The sequence below is a fragment of the Uranotaenia lowii genome, chromosome 2 (assembly GCF_029784155.1).
Source record: "Uranotaenia lowii strain MFRU-FL chromosome 2, ASM2978415v1, whole genome shotgun sequence".
Classification (NCBI taxonomy): Eukaryota; Metazoa; Arthropoda; class Insecta; order Diptera; family Culicidae; genus Uranotaenia; species Uranotaenia lowii.
In genome coordinates this window covers 386514704-386536634 of record NC_073692.1, presented here as the reverse complement: position 1 = coordinate 386536634, position 21931 = coordinate 386514704, and the positions used below count along the sequence as shown (strand labels likewise).

General features: G+C 41.7%; 1 protein-coding gene across 3 annotated transcripts; it reads left to right on the top strand.

Moving 5' to 3' along the window:
• The first annotated feature begins 1911 nt into the window (after positions 1-1911).
• Positions 1912-21310, top strand: LOC129748908 (polyglutamylase complex subunit TTLL1). 3 transcript variants are annotated; one of them, XM_055743703.1, is made up of 6 exons: positions 1912-2412; positions 9739-10339; positions 10529-11101; positions 11211-11412; positions 20517-20857; positions 20924-21310. In XM_055743703.1, the coding sequence occupies exons 3-6, from the start codon at positions 10551-10553 to the stop codon at positions 21060-21062; spliced, it is 1233 nt and encodes a 410-aa protein (XP_055599678.1). In that variant the 5' UTR covers positions 1912-2412; positions 9739-10339; positions 10529-10550; the 3' UTR covers positions 21063-21310. The 3 variants fall into 3 exon arrangements, with proteins under 3 accessions (XP_055599678.1, XP_055599677.1, XP_055599676.1); XM_055743702.1 differs by having other exon boundaries at positions 9739-10343; XM_055743701.1 differs by having other exon boundaries at positions 9739-10068; positions 20924-21309.
• Positions 21311-21931: the final 621 nt, after the last annotated feature.

Genomic DNA, 21931 nt, shown 5'->3' with positions numbered 1-21931 from the left:
AACCTTCAAGCATTTGCATTATTCCTAGCTTTCAACCACTTCTGCATTCAAAATTCATTAATTCTAATCATTTACTGCCATATTTTACCATGACCATTTTGAATTTTCATAGTTTCTTAGAACAATTTACGTCCTAAGCCAAAAGTCTGGAATTGTCTGGAAGAAATGTCAAAAGTCTGGAAGTCTGGAAACCTAAAAAAATGTCTGGCAAAAGTCCAAAAAGTCTGGAAGATCCAGACAAAATCTGGAAGGTTGACATCACTGGTCTGGATCGAATACCCGAAGTTTTTCTGCTATTGCTATTATTGCACAGCAACCGCACGCAGGCAGCTAGTTTTTTCGTCTCTTTTCCTCCCCTCTCCTTGCTCCATACGTTGCGGGCCTATGCTATGCAATAAGTTCGGTTCTCCTCAACGACAGCTATCGGCTTGAGTCCATCAAATTCAATAACGTAAATGAGTATGTGTGCCTCGTTTACTTCATGCATCATGAAGCGACCGAACGTTGAGAGAGTTCGTTCTGAGCAGCGAACGGATAGTGTCTCTCGGAGCAGATCCTCCTCATGGGGGGAGGTTTGAATGAATGTATATGTATCGTCTCCTGTATTACTATACGAGGCCTCAAAGTGTGTATTTTGAATGCCTCTGATGAGAAAATGGTTGAGGATTTCAATCACTGCGGTCTACTCAAAATAAGCAAAATTAAGCGTTTTCTGGAATAGTCCTATTTGCCGCTGATAGTGTTCGTCATATTATGCCTGTTGTTTCACCAACACTTTTCAGTTTTGGGACAATCAACCTCAAAAACGACCATGTGTATAAATCGGCTGCCCGTTTTTTGTACCGAGAGTTTTTGAGGTTAATTGTCCCGTCTCATCTGTACACGCTCAGCAAGTGTGCGTAAGAAATGTCAAAAACAACTCTATTGACGAAACTTTCTCAACCTCTAGCTCACCAAAAATAGAACGCGAAAATTAATTCCCCAACATTAAACAATACTTTTGTAGAGAATATTGAAGTCTAGAAAAGTTTATTTGTCGAGTACTCTCACACAAAAATTAAGGCTTTAGCGAGTAAAAGAGCAGATCTTATAGTAAGAGGAGGTTCCGAAATGCTTCCGAAAATTAATGCGGATCATGAGAAATCAATTTTTTAGCTAACTAACTAAAAGGCCTTTAGTTGAAGAATCTTTTCAAAATTAATCAAAATGATTTTTTGTTTCTCGACGCAATTATTCAACCAATATCGTTTAATAAATATAATATAACAACTGTTTACATGATATAAATATGACGGTTTGGAAACAGAAAATTTCTTCTAATAGCACATAAAACTAAAATCTAGCCCGTTTATCCTGCAGAGCAGCAGATTGAGTTGGCTCGGAGGTCACCTTCATATTCGCCCGATAGGTATGCAACAACCGGTTAGCAGAAGATATGAAATTAGTTATTTTTATTTCCGCCAGGTGTCAGTTTTGTTGCAAAAATGACGCGAATCAACGAAAGGATTTATTTTCTGATAACAGAAACAGACGATAGCTCACTTCAAGTACAATTTACAAGTTCACTTTAAGAAAGTAATACACTTAATACACATACCTACCTACCGTGGTTAAAGCATTAGCTCTCGTTGGATAAAAAGCAGCAAACTCGTTCATTTCTCATGACAAACAACAAATTTGCAGGGACATGAAATTTTCTGCTCATCATCAACATCATAAACCACGTGGTGATCATGGCAACCAGTCACAATAGTACAAATGAAATAAATTAAAGCCCTAAAATGTCAGTATGCCTGCTTGCCTTCGGCGCCCTTTTTAAAGTAAACAAAAAAAAAATGCAAACTTTAATCAGCCAGCCAACTCGTCGTCCTGGAAGCGAAGTTGCGCCGTTTGGTTGTTTATTAATTTTCACCCGGGGGTCGTTCGTGTGTAATCAGCCATTTTAAGCGTGCCCCGTGGAAAATCTGCGGATTTGCCAGATGGCATTTCCCTCGACTTTTGGCACAATAAATTGCCTTTCATAACGCGTGTGTGTCTTCATCGACCTGTGAACTCGTAAGCTATCACCTACCTGAAGAAGAATACAGTTCAAGTTCATCCAATCTTTTACCCGGTAGATTGATTGACAATTTTCATACATTCATATGTGTGACGTCGTGGGTGTGCTTTTTTTTCCTGTACCGAGCCTCTGGTTTTAGTCAATTGTCGGGAGGGCGGAGCAGATGCATTGCCATTGTAGTATTTCCGTGAAGATATTGTTATTACCAATAAGTACTGTTTTGCATATAGCTGAGTAAGTTGCAGATTTCGTGACTTGTGGTTTCCCGAGACAAGGGTTTTCTCCTTCCTCTGGAAGGAAATGGAAATGTAACTGTTGAGCTGCAAGTTTATGGAACCGAATTGCCGAACGAGGTGGGTACAGGAATTCAATTGAACATACATATAGATATCGAAAGTGGGCTATAGAGATGTCATCAACCGTAGGTTAAATGTGGAAGACGAGTTCATATTGCGAAATTAAATAATTTAAAATACAAATCTACACCGATTTTCGATATTCAGAGTTAATCAAATGTTTGATTTCAATAATGAATATGTATATATTCGAAAAATTCTAAACTCTACTGTGAACATAATTTAATGATGAATTTAAAAAAAAAACTAGTACATATATGAATATCAGTAAATTTTTAAGTTTTTCTTTAACGTCCCAAGGCATGCGCAAACTCACTCATATCATTTTTGTTTTCAACCTGAGAAAGTTCTGCAGCAACAAATTATTTAAGAAATTCTGGCCAATTTCAGAGAGATTTTCTACCGACTTATAGCGCTACTTATCAACGATAACTTAAGTCTAGGGATACAAAAGATATCCGGACGAAAATTTTGATGATTTATTCCCTTATTCAATCAATTGAAAAATCGTCTCTAATTAGAACTTGAACAAAGTTCTTCGTATGTATTCTGATCCTCATCGGATTTAACAATCTAATCTCATCCTTAATTTCTAGAATAATACTTGAGGTTCAAAATTCACATTGTGCAAGAATTTAACATTGGATTTAAGATCGTTGTTGAAAATAAAAAAAAATTTCACATTTAAAATTCGAGACAAAATAAAAACCAATCAGGTTGCATTCCTTGTTTTCTAAAAGCATTGAAATCCTTTTTTTTAAATATATTCGTACCAATTCATCATTAGATTTATATTACATTATTACATTAAATTAGGTGTTCAGTTCAATAATGAACTGTCCAGAGCCATATAGTTAATATTTATTTAATCGACTTAAATTTGCTAAGCGCAATTAAGTATTTTTATGTAGGAGAACATCCTGTAATGGCAAAAATATTTTAAACTTAAAACTAAACACTATCCTAAAATTAAACTTATTATAAAAAGAACGAATCTCTGCGATGGAAGACTACATCGATTTTCCTCTGAAGTTAGAGATGATTTTGTTGGCCATCTCTTCGATAGATTCCATGCCCGCAATCCGATGAAGATCTTCGGTGCTGTGCCAAGGTGGAAGCCGCAAAATCATTTTCAGAACCTTGTTCTGAGTCCTCTGGATGGCTTTCTTCCTCATCGCGCAGCAGCTAGACCAAATCGGAACTGCATACATTATCGCTAGTCGGAACACCTGTTTGTAGATGAACAACTTATTCCTTAGGCGAAGTCTGGATTTCCTGTTGATGAGAGAATAAAGAGATTTAGTGTATTTATTACATTTAGATTGAATATCTTCAATGTGATTTTTAAAAGTAAGATTCCGATCAAGTGTAAGTCCGAAGTACTTTACGTGATCAGACCATTCTTATGAAACTCCATTAAAAGTTATGGAATGATTTTCATTAGGTTTTAAAAATTAAGCTCTTGGCTTATGGAGAAAAAAAAATAAGTTGAGTTTTGGAAGCGTTAGGAGAAATTTTCCACATTTTCAAGTAATTCAAAAAGGAATTTAAATTTTGTTGCAATCTACTGCGTACCACCCGTAAATTTCGACCTTTTGCTGAAAGCAAAGTATCGTCAGCAAATAATCTTCTACCTTTCCTTCTGGTACATTAGGAAGATCAAAAGTAAAAATCGAGGAAGAATGACCTTAACGGGTTAAACTCCTATCAAAAAGAAAAAAAAAAGTAAAACTATTGTATAAAATTGGCCCAAGTATACTGCCCTAAGGGACACCAGCTCTAATGGGTGTCCTTTCATAGCATGAATTTTGATAGCTTACTTGTAAGGTTCGGCTAGTCAAATAATTTTGAATAATTTTGGTGAGATATACAGGAAAATCAAATCGAGCTAATTTAGCTACTAAACCTTTGTGCCAAACACTGTGAAAAGCTTTTTCAATATCTAGATGAGAACACCAGTTGAATAACCTTCAGATTTGATAGCGTTAATCATATTAGTTACACTCAAAAGTTGATATCTAGTAGAATGTCCATGACGAAAACCGAATTGTTCATCAGGGAAAATAGAATTCTGTTTAATGTGAATCATCATTCTATTCACAATAACTTTCTCCAATAGTTTACTTAAAGAAGAAAGCAAACTAATTGGTCGATAACTTGAAGGCTATGAAGCACTTTTTCCAGGTTTCAAAATTGGAGTTACTTTGGCATTTTTCCATTTATTGGGAAAATAAGCCAAGTAAAAACATTTATTGGAGATTTTTACTAAAAAATTTAATGTGCTTTCAGGCAACTTTTTAATAAGAATATAGTGTCGAAACCGACCGAAATTTCACGCGTTTTTTCCAACTTTATTTCTTTCTCTTCACACACCATTTTCTCACCAACTCCGTAAAATTCGTTTATTAACTGATTATACATTCCTCCTCTATGCGCGACGAACTCTTTTCTTTTGAAACTCTACACACTTTATTCTCACGCTCAAACGAAAGATCTAGCTCTTTTCCAAAAACGAGTAATTCATCTTCGACTATTGATAGCGATGCCAATTATACAATCTTTTCTTATTTCATATATTGACACATTTTAACAACCAGTTCTTGTCATTCATCTAGCTATTCATCTTCCGTTTATTTACTCAATCTTATTTATTCTAACTTTATTTCCTACATATAAAAAATTTCATCTTCCTCCGGAGCTTTCATATTTTTATATTTTTTGAAAATCAATTTAAGTTCATCAATATTTGTCTCATAAGAACTGTCGAATACATTTTGCTTACAAAGAATATCATCAAATTCAAGGGAAATTTGAGCATCAATTGGACTAACAACGTTTAAATTAAAATCATGAGCAGACTCAAACTGCTGGGCTAATTTTTGAGCTTTTTCTGCGTTAGTTAAAAGAAGTTTATCTCCATCTTTCAAAGTAGGAATTGGCTTCTGGGGCTTTTTCATAATTTTAGTTAATTTAGAAAATGGCTTTGAGTAGGGTTTTATGTCCTCTACTGCTTTAGCAAAATTTTCATTACGAATGAAATCCGCAACGAGGATTGGATCCAGGTGGTAGCAGCAACAGGTCAGATAAAATCTTATTTTTATATTGTGAAGTGGCGGGCAAATAAAACCAAGCTTGGATTGTTCAACAATAAATTAATGTGTTAAGCTAGAAGGTGGAGTTGTTTCTTCCTCCGGAAATTCTCTGCATCTTGTATTTTATTCAGTAAGCTTGCCGACCTTAGGGATTGTTAGGGAATCTCTGGAACGCCTGCCGACTGACTAGTGGCTAGTCTTACAGTTTTGAGTTTTCAAAAAAAAAAGAACTCATCTTGGTTAGCCAGCAAAGATCTAGCGTTCCAATCCATAATATTTAAACACCTATTTGGATCCATGAGGAAATCGTAAAGTCATAATAATTTTGTTAGCAAAATTAAAAGAAGTTTGAAAAGCTTCAAACATTGAATTTGCTTCCAACATAAGTGTCGTGACCTAAGACGACTTCATCCTCCGGAACAGCACTCGTGCTCCTTTTCTTCCTTCGAAGAGCATCCATCGTGAACGATTCTGTTGGTGATAGTTGAGTAGTGTAGTTCACTATTGGATTGGAACGATGGATGCTCTTCGAAGGAAGAAAAGGAGCACAAGCGCTGATCCGGAGAATGAAGTCGGCTTAGGTCACGACAATAAGTTGCATCATTTCCAATAAATTTTGATGCAAAAATTTTAATTTTTCCTCAGTAATCTTCATGTAATATCTTATGATTTAAATACAATAATACTTATGCTATTTATCACGTATCGTGTATGTAAACACTAACGTATGGATTAATAATAAATAGCCGGGGTTTGGTAAGAGCGGGTCTCTTTACCATATACCTGCTTACACTACAACACATCAGCGGGTTGATACTACCTGAAAGAATTCCCCTACCCCTTTAAAGGTTTGGCTGTCAGTCAGTTTCATCGTTGTGAGCTGTGAAGAACGACGTTATAATCTCACCCAAATCAACAAAATTGTTAGGATCAGAGAATAAAGGAGAAGATATTTTTATTTTTGGGACTTCGCATGTACTTTGAGACTTGGTTTTTCCCATTAGTTATACCCGAAGCGGGCAACCCATTTTCAACCACCTCTGAGCACGTTAAACAACGAGTCTGTGGCGCTGAATCAGCACAGGTAACATTAAAATCAATTCGAGCATTACCAAGACGTGATTCTAAAGTAGGTCGAGACTGACCGCGAACAGGCAGATTGTTTGTCGGTCGGACGTGTGAAGATGGAATTGAGAAAGGAGGAGAAGAAAATTTTCTGACAACTTAGGGATTTGTGGCAACAACAACATGGTGATCGGAGGATCGCTCTTCCCCCATCGACCAGCACATAAGGTCACTTGGGTATCCCGAGATGGCCGAAAAGAAAATCAAATTGACCACATCTGCATCAGCCGAAAATGGAGAAGTAGCCTTCTTGATGTCCGCAACAAACGAAGCGCAGACATTGCATCTGACCATCACCTCGTCCTTGGCGAGATACGACTGAGAGTTGCGCGTGTCCAACGGCGCGAGGAGAAAGTCGGGTGTCGATACGACGTCCGCCGGTTATAGAATCCAGAGGTGAAAAGGGCATACGTTGAACAGCTAGAATCCCGAGCCTCGGAGTTGCCGACAGACGGAACAGTCGAAGAACAGTGGTGTAGAATCAAGAATGCCTTTATCATGACGAGCCATGGTACTCTCGGTAAAGTTTGTGGAAGACGAAGTGAATGCATGTCGGATGAAACCTGGAGGATGATCGATGATCGGAGAAGGCGAAAGTCGGAATTGAGCAGGCATGTACCGGGTCAGCCAAAGCAGCCGCCCGCTTACGGTATGCGGAGCTGGAAAAGGCAGTTAAACGAGCTTGTAGACGAGACAAGAGAGCCTGGACAAACTCCCTAGCCGAAGAGGGAAAAAGAGCCGCCGCCATTGGAGATATCCGATTATTATATGATATTTCTCGCCGCCTTAGTGGTGCAAGGACTAATGCAAGAATGCCGCTGAAAGACCGAGCAGTTACAGTTACAAATAGCAATGGCCAACAGAACCAACAGAACCCTTAGCTTGAGGCGCCCACAGTAAGTCGCATTAATGGCGTAAACTCGGAAGCGCCTTCGCTGGCTGAAATAGAAGCGGCAATCAAGGACATGAAATCCAACAAAGCGCCTGGAAACGATTGCATTCCTGCTGAAATGCTCAAAGCCGACCCTGCCTTGTCAGCACAAATGATGCACCGTCTTTTCGCTGACATTTGGGATACTGCAACATTCCCGGCCGACTGGATGCAGGGTATCCTCGTAAAGGTCCCGAAGAAAGGAGACCTAACAGAGTGCGGTAACTAGCGTGACATAACTTTGATCTCTACAACCCTCAAAGTACTCTGCAAAGTGATCCTGAACAGGATCCAGGAGAAAATCGACGCTACACTCCGACGGCAACAAGCTGGATTCCAATCCGGACGATCATGTGTGGACCACATCACAACGCTACGAATAATACTGGAACAAATCAACGAATTCTAGCAAAGCATTTGACCGACTGAACCACGAAAACATTTGGGCTGTTCTTAGACGACGAGGGGTCCCAGAGAATTGTTGTCACCGCTGCTTTTTCTCATCGTAATGGATGAGATCTTGACTGGATCGATGACCTGTAGACCAAACCAAGGATTGCCGTGGAATCCTTCAGAAATTGAGCAACTGAACGACCTTGACCTGGCAGACGATATTGTTTTGCTCGCCCAAACACAACAAGACATGCAGAGCAAACTCGACGACCTCACCGAAAGCTCCAAGACAGCAGGTCTCAAAATCAATGTCGGAAAGTCCAAGTAGATGGAAATCAACACAGAAAATCGTTCCAATTTCGTGGTAGCTGGACAACAGGTTGAGACAGTGGAGTGCTTCCAGTATCTTGGTAGCCAGATTACGCCTGATGGTGGTACCAAGAAGGACATCGAAACTCGGATCAGAAAAGCCCGATTTGCGTTTGCGAGTCATCGAAACATCTGGCGCTCACGCCAGATCTCTCTAAGAACTAAGATTCGAATCTTCAACTCAAACGTCAAATCCGTATTGCTGTACGGGTGTGAAACTTGGTGCACATATGCGGTGACGACGCGAAAAGTTTTGTGAATCGCTGCCTGCGGAACATCATCCGCGCTTGGTGGCCTGGCAACTGGATCTCAAACGTGGAACTTCATCGCCGGTGTCATCAAAAGGCGCTAGAAATCGAGATTCGGGAACGTAAGTGGAGATGGATTGGGCACACGCTGCGAAGAGATGAAAATGAGAATTGCAGAGAGGCGCTTGACTGGAATCCAGATGGGCATCGAAGAAGAGGCAGGCCCAAAAGCTCGTGGCGGCGAAGTCTAGCCGCTGAAATCCGCACAGTTGACGAGAACTTGGCTGGCAGCAAGTGAAGACGCTGGCTCCGGATCGCCAGCAGTGGAAATCTTTTATCTCAGCCCTATGCGTCGGTCAATCGGCGCCGGACCCTTAGGTAGGTAGGTTAGGGATTTTTCCTTGAAGCAATATGTTTTCACCTAACGGGACAGTCTATGGAATTGGAGGAATGATTACCTGCGCAATTCGCTCACTTGAAGAATTCTATTTGTGGGTTATCACCACCAACAAGGCTTTTATTTACACAGCAACGATACGATGCTCCGGCATACGTGTTGACGGCTCAACGGTACAGATGGAAGTGATTTTTTTGTGGGATTGCTTCATGATCTGTTCTACAATTCCATAAAATAATCATTGGAAACCCGATTATTGTGAAGTAATATACATTTTGCACCACAGGTTATGCTCCTCGAGTATAACAAAGTTAGCTTGCAAGACCATCAATTAACAGGCATAGATAAACTCGTTATAAGGCGATTTATGAGTGTGAACAGAAAGCACAGAAAGTAATCGTTTTATTGACTACTCTGGAAAATTTGGATTGATGTGGTATCCGATGTTGCGAAAACTTTTTAATACCAGACATTTGCTTAGTTTGTTTAAAAATTTATAACATTGCAATCCAATCAATTGCTCAAATTTACTTTGAAAAACTTTGAAAATTATTACGCTTAAACTGTTTTCGAACCTTTTAAAATATTAAAAAAAAGGTAATTGAGGGGGAGAGATGGAGTATTCTTCAGCTTTACGTAATTTTCTTCTTAAAGAAATTGTAACATCTTTAGTGCCTACATAAAAAAACCATCAAGAACCATAATTTTCAAAGGCAAAACATGTTAAATGTAGTATTTTAACAGTAAAGTCGTTACTTTCTTCCCCAGAAAAGACCCAATCGAAGCTTCATTTTCTTCGGCGAAGGGAATCAAACCATTGCGTGACTCTTACTTTCATCTGTTCGGAGGCGGAACAGGAAACAGTCAGTAGTTGTGGAAAGTCATCCCTCAAAGAGAAGCGGGTTGGCGCACACATACATACAGACATCTACATAGACAGGTGCGCCCCCAAATCAGATCGTTGAACCGAGCGAACGAGCGTGCCCTGTTTTGACCTCGAAGGCAGCTGTTGTTGGGTACCTGAACTCTTGGATTCCGCGAGATGTCAACATCAGAACCTAAAAGGCTTTCCACCAATCTGGCCACCATGTACGGGAGGTAGGTGAAGGTCGATGGGAGGGCTGTTTGCGAATTTGGGGTGGGCTTTCCCGAGGGTTTGGTGTAAGTTTGTTTATGGGTAACGGAATTTGCATTGCTTTGCACGAGGCGGGAATCCCGTCTGTATGTATGCTGTTTTATGTGCTTCCAATCATAATCGTAATGTTGCTGCATCACAGGCCGCATGAAATGCTGTTTTTTCGTTGTTGGAATAGATGGTTCACTAGATAGTAAATCGACAACGTTGCGGTAATGGAGTTTTCGAATTGAGGTAGGTAGGTTTCCAGTTTATGGTGTCACCTGGTTGGGCGAGCATCAGTTGCTGGAAAGCGCTCTAGCTGTGTTAACCTAAAAGTTTCCTACTCGTTCCTAGCAGATTTTAGATGACTACTAAACTGAAGAGAATGCGGCGCGGTATTGGAGATCTTACTTTGAAATTAACAATATAAATCTATCTCAGAATTTCCACAGGGCACGAAAGGATGAAAATTTGCTTCTGCACAGACCTGGACAAATCGGTGTTGATAAGTAATTTCGAAAAACGTGGCTGGATGCAGGTCTCGGCCGACGATGACTGGAACTTTTACTGGGCTGGAACCGGAACGTGTCGGAACATCTTTAGTGTAGACAGTGGCTACCGGATGCACGATAACCAACTCATAAATCATTTTCCCAATCATTACGAGCTCTCCCGCAAGGATTTGTTGGTCAAGAACATCAAACGTTACCGGAAAGACCTGGAACGGGACGGGAATCCTCTGGCGGAGAAATCTGAAATCAATATACCAGGAGGTTCCAAGTACCTGTATCTGGATTTCATTCCGGTGACATTTGTTCTGCCAGCCGATTACAACATGTTCGTCGAGGAGTATCGCAAAAATCCCCAGAGCACCTGGATTATGAAACCATGTGGAAAGTCCCAGGGCGCGGGAATCTTTCTCATCAACAAGCTGTCCAAATTGAAGCGGTGGTCGCGGGAGGCGAAAACTTCCTTCCATCCGCAAATCGGAAAGGAGAGCTATGTCATTTCGAGGTAGGTGGAGCGATACTTTGTTGTCACCATAAACAATTCGACAGTTAAGGATGGAAGTTTATGGTATTTTGTTTCGGTCTGCTTTTTTTTTCTTTTCTTTTCCTAACAGATATATAGAAAATCCGTTGTTAATCGGAGGAAAGAAATTCGATCTGCGGCTGTACGTGCTGGTGACTTCGTTTAGACCGCTGAAGGCCTACCTGTTTAGGCTTGGGTTTTGTCGATTTTGCACCGTCAAGTACGATACCAGTGTAACTGAATTGGATAATATGTACGTCCATCTAACCAATGTCAGCGTGCAGAAACATGGGGTGAGTGACCTTTTTTAAATAGTTGAACTTCCTTTAATAAGTTCAATGAAGTTTTATTACCTCATTTTAATTTCATATATATATATATATATATATATATATATACAGTGGTGTTCGAAATAATAGCAGCGGCTCGGAAATTGTTTAAATAATTAAGGCATTTTTCTGTATTGCCACTTTTATTTCAATTCTCTCTTGGTTTAGTAAGCATTTTAGTGGTACGTAAGAAATACAAAAGATTTAGGATCTGAATATCAATTGCAGGTTGAGAATAATAAAAAAATGATTTTTGCCCTGTTCGAAATAATAGCAGCAAGAAATTAAATATTTTTTTAAAACAAATTATGAATTCATACCAAGTCTTTCTCTATGTGAAAGTCATTTGTGACATCAATACTTCGTAGTGTACCCGTTATTTCTGATCACTGCAGCGCAACGGCGTGACATAGAGTCCACAAGCTTTTGGCACCGTATGACAGGTATTTCTGACCATGCACGGCGAACTACAACCCATAGTTGCTCTGCATTTGTCGGCTTTGCCTCGAAAACTGCCTTTTTGATGTCTCCCCACAAATTTTCGATAGGATTGAGGTCCGGCGATTGAGCCGGCCAATCCATCACATCAACGTTATTGTCCCGGAACCACGCTTTTGCTCGTCTGCTGGTATGTTTCGGGTCATTGTCCTGTTGGAAGATCCATTTCAAGGGCATTTCCTCTTCTGCGTATGGTAGCATGATATTCTGCAGAATTTCCACGTAACCAACTGCGTCCATGATACCTTCTATACGATGGATGGGCCCAACACCGTGGTACGAAAAACATCCCCACACCATGATTTTGGCATCACCATGTTTAACTGTTTTCACGGTGTACTGGGGTTGGAATTCTGCACCTGGAGGACGTCTGACGAACATTCGCCTACCGCTGGAACCAAACAGCTCTACTTTGCTTTCATCAGTCCACAAAATGTTACGCCATTTTTGGATGGGCCAATTGACGTGAGAGTTGGCGAAGTTCAAGCGGTTATGAATATGTCGGGAAGTTAGTAGGGGCACTTTCCTCGGGCTTCTAGCTTGCAATTCAGCTTCAATCAGACGTTTTCTTACTGTTGAGGTACTGATGGGAAGATCCAACTCTTGTTTCAGTGCTCTTAATGAGATGTGTGGTTGCATTTTCACCAACCGAATCATCTTCCGATCAGTTCGTGAAGCTGTTTCTCGCTTTCTGCCACGAGTTTTACCCTTTTCCTTCCAGTGCAATGCGTTGTATACCTTTTTCGCAGAACAGTTAAGCAGTGCCGGAACTTCACAATATGTTTTTCCGCTTGCAATCAGTCGTTTGATGTGATTTCGTTCTTCGAACGTACAATGCTTCGAGCGACCCATTTTGCTGAAATATTACAGATTTTCGGTAATGTCTAATCAACCAAAACGCATCATGGAACCTTTATGTCTCTTACCACAACAAATTCACATCGAAAACTATGGATTTCTTCAAAACTTCAGCGATTTAGTGCACTTTGTAACCTGTGCTGCTATTTTTTCGAACAGCCCAAGAACGATATGTTTTCAAAATGGCAACCGAATAAAGTAAACAAGTGCGTAGTGCATCGAAATAGTCGAGCGTTGCACTCATCACTCATCAATACACTAACGTGCGTAACATATGTTAGCAGAGGACAACACTCATACAAGTACGCAGTATAATTTGATTCGCTTCACTTGCGCTGCTATTATTTCGAACACCACTGTATATATATATATATATATATATATATATATATATATATATATATATATATATATATATATATATATATATATATATATATATATATATATATATATATATATATATATATATATATATATATATATATATATATATATATATATATATATATATTTTTTTTTTATATTTATTATAGACATTTTACCACGGTTGTGGCTTTCGTGTCTCTAAAACTAAATTTTTACACAACTGTTTTACAATTTTTTTGAAAGCTCTGACTTTGATATAAATCTAAGTAATTTTTTTTCCTGATGGTCATTGTTGGCAAGCACAGTTTGCACGGATCCCTCTAATGCACATTCACGTCGTTCTTTATCATACTTCCTACATTCAATGAGGATGTGTTGTACTGTAAGGGGTACCCCACAGCCGTTACAATCAGGTCTAGATGTTTTTTCAAAGATGTAAGAGTGTGTCAAGCGAGTATGGCCAATGCGCAATCGGGAAAGATTTCGTTGTTCACTCGCAGATTTCCTATCCGTTGACTTAGATACAATAGGTTTTGTTTGTCGTAAAAACCCTCTGGATCGATCCCACTGTTCTTGCCAGGCGTTTTGGATACTCAAACTGATAAAGTGCTTGGCGTCAGAAGATGGTACCGGAATATCCAAAGGTACTTTTCCACGGCCTTCATTTGCTAGCTTATCTGCTTGTTCGTTGCCTTTGATTCCCGAATGTCCTGGTATCCATGCGAGAGTTATTCGTTTGTTTGTTGCAATTCTTGATTCAATTTCCTGTATCCACGGATGGTCATTTTCATATATTGGGTGTTCCATTATGTCTTAGCACGATTCAAAATGAACCGTATGAACTCAATTTAGGAGAAAATTTTTCTTTTCTTCCCTTCTATGTTCTCTATAGTCTTCTTTTACAGTGAATCCATAAGAAATAGATTCCATGAGTCAATCGTAGGCCAGTGATCAAATTTGCGATCAAAGACTGCTCATTAGCTTCAGCACAGACTGATTTGCGATTATTTTAGCCACTTTTTCCCTGTCTTTTGCGAAGTTTTCTATTGAATCTATCGGCATCACAAGTTTTCTCAAATACTTTTTGGTAAGGACCCAAAAATTTTCAATCGGTTTTGCTTGAGGACAAATTGGTGGGTTCATCTCCTCTGGTTCGATCGGGAGTTTGTTGAATTTGTACCAAGCCATAGTGCCTTTTGCGAACTAATGCCAAACGCGGCCAAATCAGTACTGGGTAACCATGCTTGCGGATTATCGGGAGCAGGCGACGGTTGAGGCACTCTCGAACGTAAACAGCTGTTTTCATTGTGTCAGTGTGTCTGTGAACTGAGGCATTTTTCTTATGAGCGTAAGCACGTATGACTTTCCGGTCCAAAGTTTTCTTCACCGGACCCAGTCTCCGCCCAGATATCTTTTGTCCACGAAGCTGCTTTCCTTTCAATATTTCCGAATCAAATATCAGACCGCTCCAATGTTTGTTTGGTGTACCTGGTGTACTCGAAGGCGACAAGCTAAGCATCAGAACTATGGAGGTTTTATCAAGGTGCAGCTGGTTTTAAGATAGAAAGTAAGGTAGAAAGTGAGCAAAATGATTTCTTGGCCAGCCTTATCGTTAAGCTCGAGCCAGCCCTAAGGCGTTGTTTGCCTTTTGTCTAAACTGATACATAGTTTCCAGGGCATTGGGTAGCTACACCCAAAATACAGCCTCTGTGCCAATGGCGTGTAGTCAATTACATAGCATCATTGGTACAAGAAGATAACGCGACCGGTGCTGATTCGATTTGCTCCCACTGGCATTAATCTCCCAAGTTAACCGAATTGCGTATGTCTGAAAGAAACAAAATAAAAACGTTTGCACGTCCCTCCCTATCGCATCACAAGACGAAGAAGGATGGAAATAAATACCGGCCAACACCAGGCAGCCAGCGAACCGAGCATTGTGCGTGTGAATGTAGCAAAAGCAACAACAAAAATATCCTTCTAATTCAATCCACTGGCACCGGCAAACCACGGCCAAGCTGTGCGTGTGTATGCAGTAAAAGCAACAAAAAAAACATTCCTTCAATTCACCGGCAAACAACCACGCACCGGCCAAGCTGCCCGGCTTTAGCAGCTGTGTATATGTAGCGTGTGTATGTAATAGCAGGCGGTAAGCAAACACAGTTCTCATTCAATGGGTTTCCCGTTCCTTCACTCCCGTTCCCTTTCCCGTTTCCATCTTAAGACAAAGGAATGCATTGAAAGAAGGCCAAACGCCGGGAAGCCGCCGTTGTGCGTTTTTTTTCGATTGATCGGTGACAGAAAGCCTATGACAAATATCCCTCATCCTGCATGAAGCTTGAATAGTACACTGGTTAAAATGCCGGTCTGACAAGACGCTATGATTGGTAATTTGAGTTCGATTCTCACTACGGCGCTGTGGTTTTAATTTTTATTTTTTTTGTTTCTGGGATGAATTATCCAATAGGAATAGGTTTTTCTTGTTTCGCTTGAATGTAGTGGTCATCATTTTGGTTGGGAGCCGAGTCCTTATGCCAGTTACGGTTTTTCAAACATACCGTTTTCGGCACAGTGCACATTTCAGCGCATTATCGGCACAGAGATATGCTAAATAGGCATTGGATTTTTGCAACCTCTTCTATGGGTGTACCATTCATCAAAGTCTAAATATAGGTGGTGGAGCATCCTACGCACGAACGCGGCGCACCCACGGCATCCGCTACGCAGAAGATGTTGCCTTATCTTTGTAGCTGCAAACCGTGGGGTCGGACGCACTCCGACCGTAGTCCGGTCTTCTTTATCCCCCTTGGTTGGCAACCCTAGGACTTTTGGCCCGCGGATTTTTCTGCCCGCTGTGTGCCAGATCGGGAGCAGCTTGTCCTGGACTCGCGCCTGTCACGGCACACGTTCGGGACTTTGAACGCAACGACTCGGATGTCTCCCGACGGTGACGACATCCTACTCCGACTCGAGAGGCTTGCCCGACATCGAGAGCCTCTCTACCCGTGGGTATCCCTCTACAGTGGTTAACCCTTTTCCTTCGAGGTCCGCTACGAGGAAGGTATAGTCTTATTCCCGCAGTTTCCCCCCCTAGGAAGCGGCACTACTCGGAAACCCCCCTACATTGAGGTATCCTATACACGTTCGCGGCGCATCCCTGACTTCCGCTACGCAGAAGATGATACCTTATCTTTGTAGCAGCGATCAAGGGATCGGACGCACACTATTCAGATGCTCCACGTCGATGGAGCCATCCTACACCGTTCGCGGACTGCCGTTGGTTCCAGCTCCTCTGCAGGGCAGTCATGATACGGGTGAACCCATCGCTGATTGCATGCCAAGTGTTGGAATCCGCACACATCCTCTGTACCAAGTTGTCTGCTATTGTATCGGGCCCACAGGCGGCAAATATGAGAGTACATACCGCCGCGAACCTCGGACAGACAAACACAACATGTTCGGGTGTTTCCTCTACTTCCCCACAATCTGGGCAATATGGCGAAGCCACATGTCCAAAGCGGTAGTGGTACTTCATGAAGCATCCATGACCAGTCAGGAATTGCGTCATTTAGAAGTCCACTTCACCATGCCTTCTTACGATCCAGCTCCCGATGTGCGGGATCAGACGATGGGTCCATCTTCCTCTCGTTGAGCTGCCCCACGTACGTTGGGCGTGTCTTTGTTGTCGTAGCAATAGACATCCTCATCAAGCAAAACAAAGATGGGCATGACACCCGCTACTACACAGGCGGCTTCGGACGACATGGTCCGGTATCCGCTGATAACCCGCAGGTTCATCAGCTGCTGAACGTTGCTAAGTCGCTGCAGCTTAAAGTTTCTTCCCAGGGCCTGCCTCTAGGCCGCTGCTCCGTACCGCTAGATTGATGTGGTCACACTTGCCAGGATCCTCCTTTTACTACTTCGGATTGCCTAGGAGTTCGGCATCATCCGTGTGAGTGCGGCCGTGGCCATTGCCGCTCTCTTGCACACTTGGTCGACATGGCTCGTAAAGCTGAGCCTGTCATCAATCATCACCCCTAGGTACTTGATTGCGCGTTTGGACACAATATTGCACGGTCCAACTGCAATGGTAGCTGTTTGGGGTGAAATCAGGTTGGTGATAAGCACCATCTCGGTTTTGTGGTGGGCTAAACGCAGGCACTTGGAGTGCATCCAGCTTTCCATTGCCTGGATAGCTACCGTGGCCAGTAGCTCAACCTCCGCTGTTGAGGAGCTTCTCGCCAAGAGGACTACATCTCCCGATGGGAGGCTCGTTCGTAGTAGTTTGTCGTAAGTGATGTTCCACAGAACCGGTCCGATTATTGACCCATGTGGAACACCCGCCGAAACCTCTTGTGTTCGCAAACTTTCGTCGGTCATATACTGCAGTTGGCGATGCTGGAAGTAACTTTCCACAAGCCAGTACAGATATGCCGGGATCCGAATGACGCAATCGCTATCCAACTGATACTGTTGAAGGCGTTCTTCAAATCCAGAGTGACCACCGCTCAAAAGCACTCTCCTCTTGGTTAACCTGGATCTGTCCGCTATCTCGATGACCGAGCGAATGGCATCTACAGTACTGCGACCTCTACGGAAACTAAACTGTTTTTCCGAGAGTCCGCCCTCGCTTTCAGTGTATCTCTGAAATCGGTTCTGAATCACCTTCTCCAGGACCTTACCCGCTGTATCCAATAGGCAGATCGGCCTATACGCCGATGGGTTTCCTGAAGGCTTACCCGGTTTTGGCAGAAGGACGAGTTTTGCCGTTTCCACATGTCAGGGAACTCGTTCCGTCACGTATCGTTGCATCGATGTCCGGAACATATCGGGGAACTCCCTGATCGCGTCCTTCACTGCGACGTTCGGAATGCCGTCCGGTCCGGGGGCCTTCCTCGGTTGGAGAGACTTGGCGATCTCGCGAAGTTCTTCCACCGTTATCCGCTCTTCGGCGCTGGTGTCCCAGTCATAAGGAACTGTTGGCCAGCGGGTAATATCGTGCTGTTGATGATGACTCTCAGTTTGTCTGGGCACGTTTCAGGTGGTGCACCCCCACTTTTAGTCCTGCCCATGACTATCCGATAGGCATCCTATGGACAGTCGTTGACGTCACGGCATAACTGCTTGAAACGTGCCCTCTTACTTGTGTTGATGGCCCTGCGGAGGGCCGATCTCGCGCTTGTGAAGAGTGGCCTACGCTCCGTTCTCTCTTTTTGGGTTCTTGCGTTCTGTTGGGCGGTTTCCAACAACAGAAGCTGCGGGGATAAGACTATATCTTCTTCGCAGTGGAAATCATTGGGAAAGGGTTATTCCTCGATCGGGGAATACCCACGGGTAGAGAGGCTCTCGACGCCGGGTGAGCCATTCGAGTCGGAGTATAATGACGTCTTCGTCGGGAATCATCCGAGTCGGTGCGTTAAGTCCCGCACGTGTGGCGTGACAGGCGTGAGTCTAGGAAAAGCTGCTCTCGAACTGGTACACGACGGGCAAGGTGGCGAATCTCGAATCCTGGAGATAAGAGTTCGGGATTCGAGTCGTTAGAAGAGAGGTCAGGCCTCGAACCTCCAGGCGGAGAGGTTTGTTGTGTGGTAAACCCCGAGTCTTTATGATAAGGGGTCGGGTCTAAAATCGTAAAAGGATAGACCTGGCCCTAAATCAACAAGAGAAGGGGTACAAGTGGTCACCTCGAGTCATTACGAGGAGAGGTCAAATCTCAAGTCGTTAGATGAGAGATCGGGCCTTGAATCATGCAGAGGAGAGGAAAACCTCGAGCCGATGCGAGGAGGGGTCGGATCTCGAGTCGTTAGAGGAGAGATCAGGCCTCAAATCGCGAAGAGGAGAGGTTGTGTGGGAATCTCGAGTCATTGCGAGGAGATGTCGGTTCTCAAGTCGTTAGAGAAGAGTTCAGGCGTTGAGTCGTAAGGATGAGAGATTTTGCTGAAAGTGGTCTCGTTAGTGAGTATTGCCTTGGAGCGCACTAGCGCGAATAGACCTCCCACTATTGAAGCATAGTATGTCGAACAGTTCGCGGTGGGAACTAGGTCTGTGGCCCCAGGTGGAGTTTAGGGAGTAGGAGGTATACACGGAGTATATCATGAGTCTTCCCATTGTACCCATGGACCCAGAGTAGCTAACTGGGGTGACGCGGTGGCTCGCCGTGCTTTGGAATACAATCCGTAAACCGGGATTTACCACCTGTGGTTACCAACTAAAAAAAAATACACCCAAAATTCAACCTTTACTCCAATCATGAGTTCAAGACGTTAACGGCTTAAGATGTAAATGCCGTAATCAAAAAGACTAATAAAAAAGACAGTAGACTTCCATCCGGCTCAGATAGTACACTGGTTAAGTGGTCGGATTGGCTCGACGATATAAAATGGTGATTGAGATCGATTTTAAATTCCCGACAACTTTTTTTTCTTGTTTCTGAGATTAATTTGGTACGATATGGTGAAAATCCTATTAAATATTTTTCTTGTTTCGCTTGAATGTAGCGGTTGTGTGGTGCGAGAATACGGAACAGCCACATTGTATATAGATTACGCACTGTGTTGAGCGTCTCGTATACGAAGGCACGATAAGACTGGAGAGCGCTTGTGGCGATTGTATAATCGACAGTATAGTGCATAGACAGCATCCACTGGGCGATGCGTCACACACACTATATGCTGTCAGACTGACGGATATATATTCCGGCGAGTGGCTTTAAATATTCTAATTCGCACGCCAGCATTCGACCGGCTAAGTTGAGCTTGTGCATAGTGCTTAGCCTTCGTGCTAAGGATAAATACCAAGTAGTATAATGAAACTTCACAGTGATAATTGCTTGTTCCAGCGCATTTTTGGCATAAAGTAAGCACAGAGCGGCATAGAAATTTTGCAACCTCGTCTTTGGGTGTAGGTAGCTTTTGCATTTTCAACCGAAATGTTCCTGTTTGCCACATCTCCGAATGTTCCTTGACTGGTCAGGTCCGAGAGATTGGTGATCAAAGTCACTAGTCAATTGAAGCAATGTTGCTGTCTTTAACATGTCTGGGTTATGCTTGATTTAAACTGTAGCACTAAGCTGGAATGCCGTATTTGGCATAAGATGTGATGTGGAGTTGTCACTTAAAAAGCATAACAGAATCGTTTTCCAAATATTTTATTCGAAAATGCTGGAGAGCGTTCAACACTGTGAAATTGTTGAATGGAGAAAAAAATTAACAAATTTAAAACAAATAAAAGGTTATCAAAGTTTTGGGCAAATACTAAGTGGATCAAAATAAATAAATAAATAAAACACTGATTTATTTCTTCAGAAGAGTGAAGTAAATTTTTTAACTGTATCCTTCTTCCAGGGCGAGTACAACAGCCATCACGGAGGCAAATGGAGCGTACAAAATCTTCGGCTCTATCTGGAAGGAACCCGAGGCAAGGAGGTGACTGATAAGTTGTTTGGGGCCATAACCTGGTTGATAGTCCATTCGCTGAAAGCTGTTTCCAGTGTTATGGCCAGTGATCGACACTGTTTCGAGTGCTATGGGTACGATATTATAATTGACAACACCTTGAAACCGTGGTTAGTGGAGGTTAACGCTTCACCATCATTGACTTCAACCACGGCCAATGATCGAATCTTGAAGTACAAACTCATCGATAATATATTGAACATTGTTTTGCCACCGGATGGAATTCCTGAGTAAGTTTCAGCAAAAGTAGGATATGTTTAAAAAATGGAATAATGGGTTCTTTTTATGCTTTTTAGTGTAAGATGGAATAAAATTCCTAGTCCGGATATGTTGGGAAACTTTGATTTGCTCATCGATGAGGAAATTGCTAACCAAGAAGACGGTATGCCCACCGGTAACGGTAAAAGTCGCTCGAGCCATACCCGGTGGAAATGAGATTAGATGCGGGCTCGGCAATTTTTTGTTTAAATTTTTTTCTTTATCTGTTTTCGCTTAGGATGTATATTTTCGACTGGTATTAGTGTACTCATTTTAAATTATCAAAATGGATTTCAAACGACTTTAAAATAGTATTATCAAATGCCTTTAACTGAATTATATGCCAACCAAGCTTAATTCCAATTAAGTAGTTAAACGAACGTTAATTCGAATGATTTTTCCGTAAATTTTATAAAAATAAAATAATAAATATTACAAAGCATTAATTCTAAGAGTTTCAACTAAGTAGAACCACAGAGAACAGACATCGGGCCCCGAACAAAAATTTGTTGAAAACATGTGTGAGAATACCCACCCAAGTTTCAAACCAAATTCGTAAGTGGACTAACATACATAAGATGACGCTACCAGTACACATATTTTTCCATTTTTTCGACACGCTTAGAAATTAATACTCATAGCTTATCTCAAATGAGGCCATTGCAATGTATGAGAGTAACACAACTTTTTGTGTAATAAATTTCAAGAACATCTTGATTTAAAAAAAAATGCAAATCATATTTCAATAATACTTTAATCGCTGTCATATGTCCCAACATATGCCCCATATGGTTCAATCAATATTGGCGCTGAATTCAAAGATGAATAACAAGTTTTAAAGTATGTCTGTCAGTAAATAGTTTTCTAGAACAGAGAATGTGAACATAAATGTTATAATTGTTAATTATGGGTCGGTTATTCCGGTTGATGTTATCTTGTAACTCATGTTTATGAATAACTTTAATCATTTCTACTGATTACTAACCCTGAGTTACAAGTTCTCATCTATCGATCTCAGGTAACATCAACCAGAATATCGAGCCATA

What these genes read in the sequence shown, in the direction of transcription:
- LOC129748908 (XM_055743701.1), top strand. Translation starts at nt 10,013, where the DNA reads ATGTCAACATCAGAACCTAAAAGGCTTTCCACCAATCTGGCCACCATG. An exon ending in CTGGCCACCATGTACGGGAG is followed by an intron (nt 10,069 to 10,528) that starts GTAGGTGAAGGT and finishes AATCTATCTCAG; the next exon opens with AATTTCCACAGGGCACGAAA. An exon ending in TCAGCGTGCAGAAACATGGG is followed by an intron (nt 11,413 to 20,516) that starts GTGAGTGACCTT and finishes TCCTTCTTCCAG; the next exon opens with GGCGAGTACAACAGCCATCA.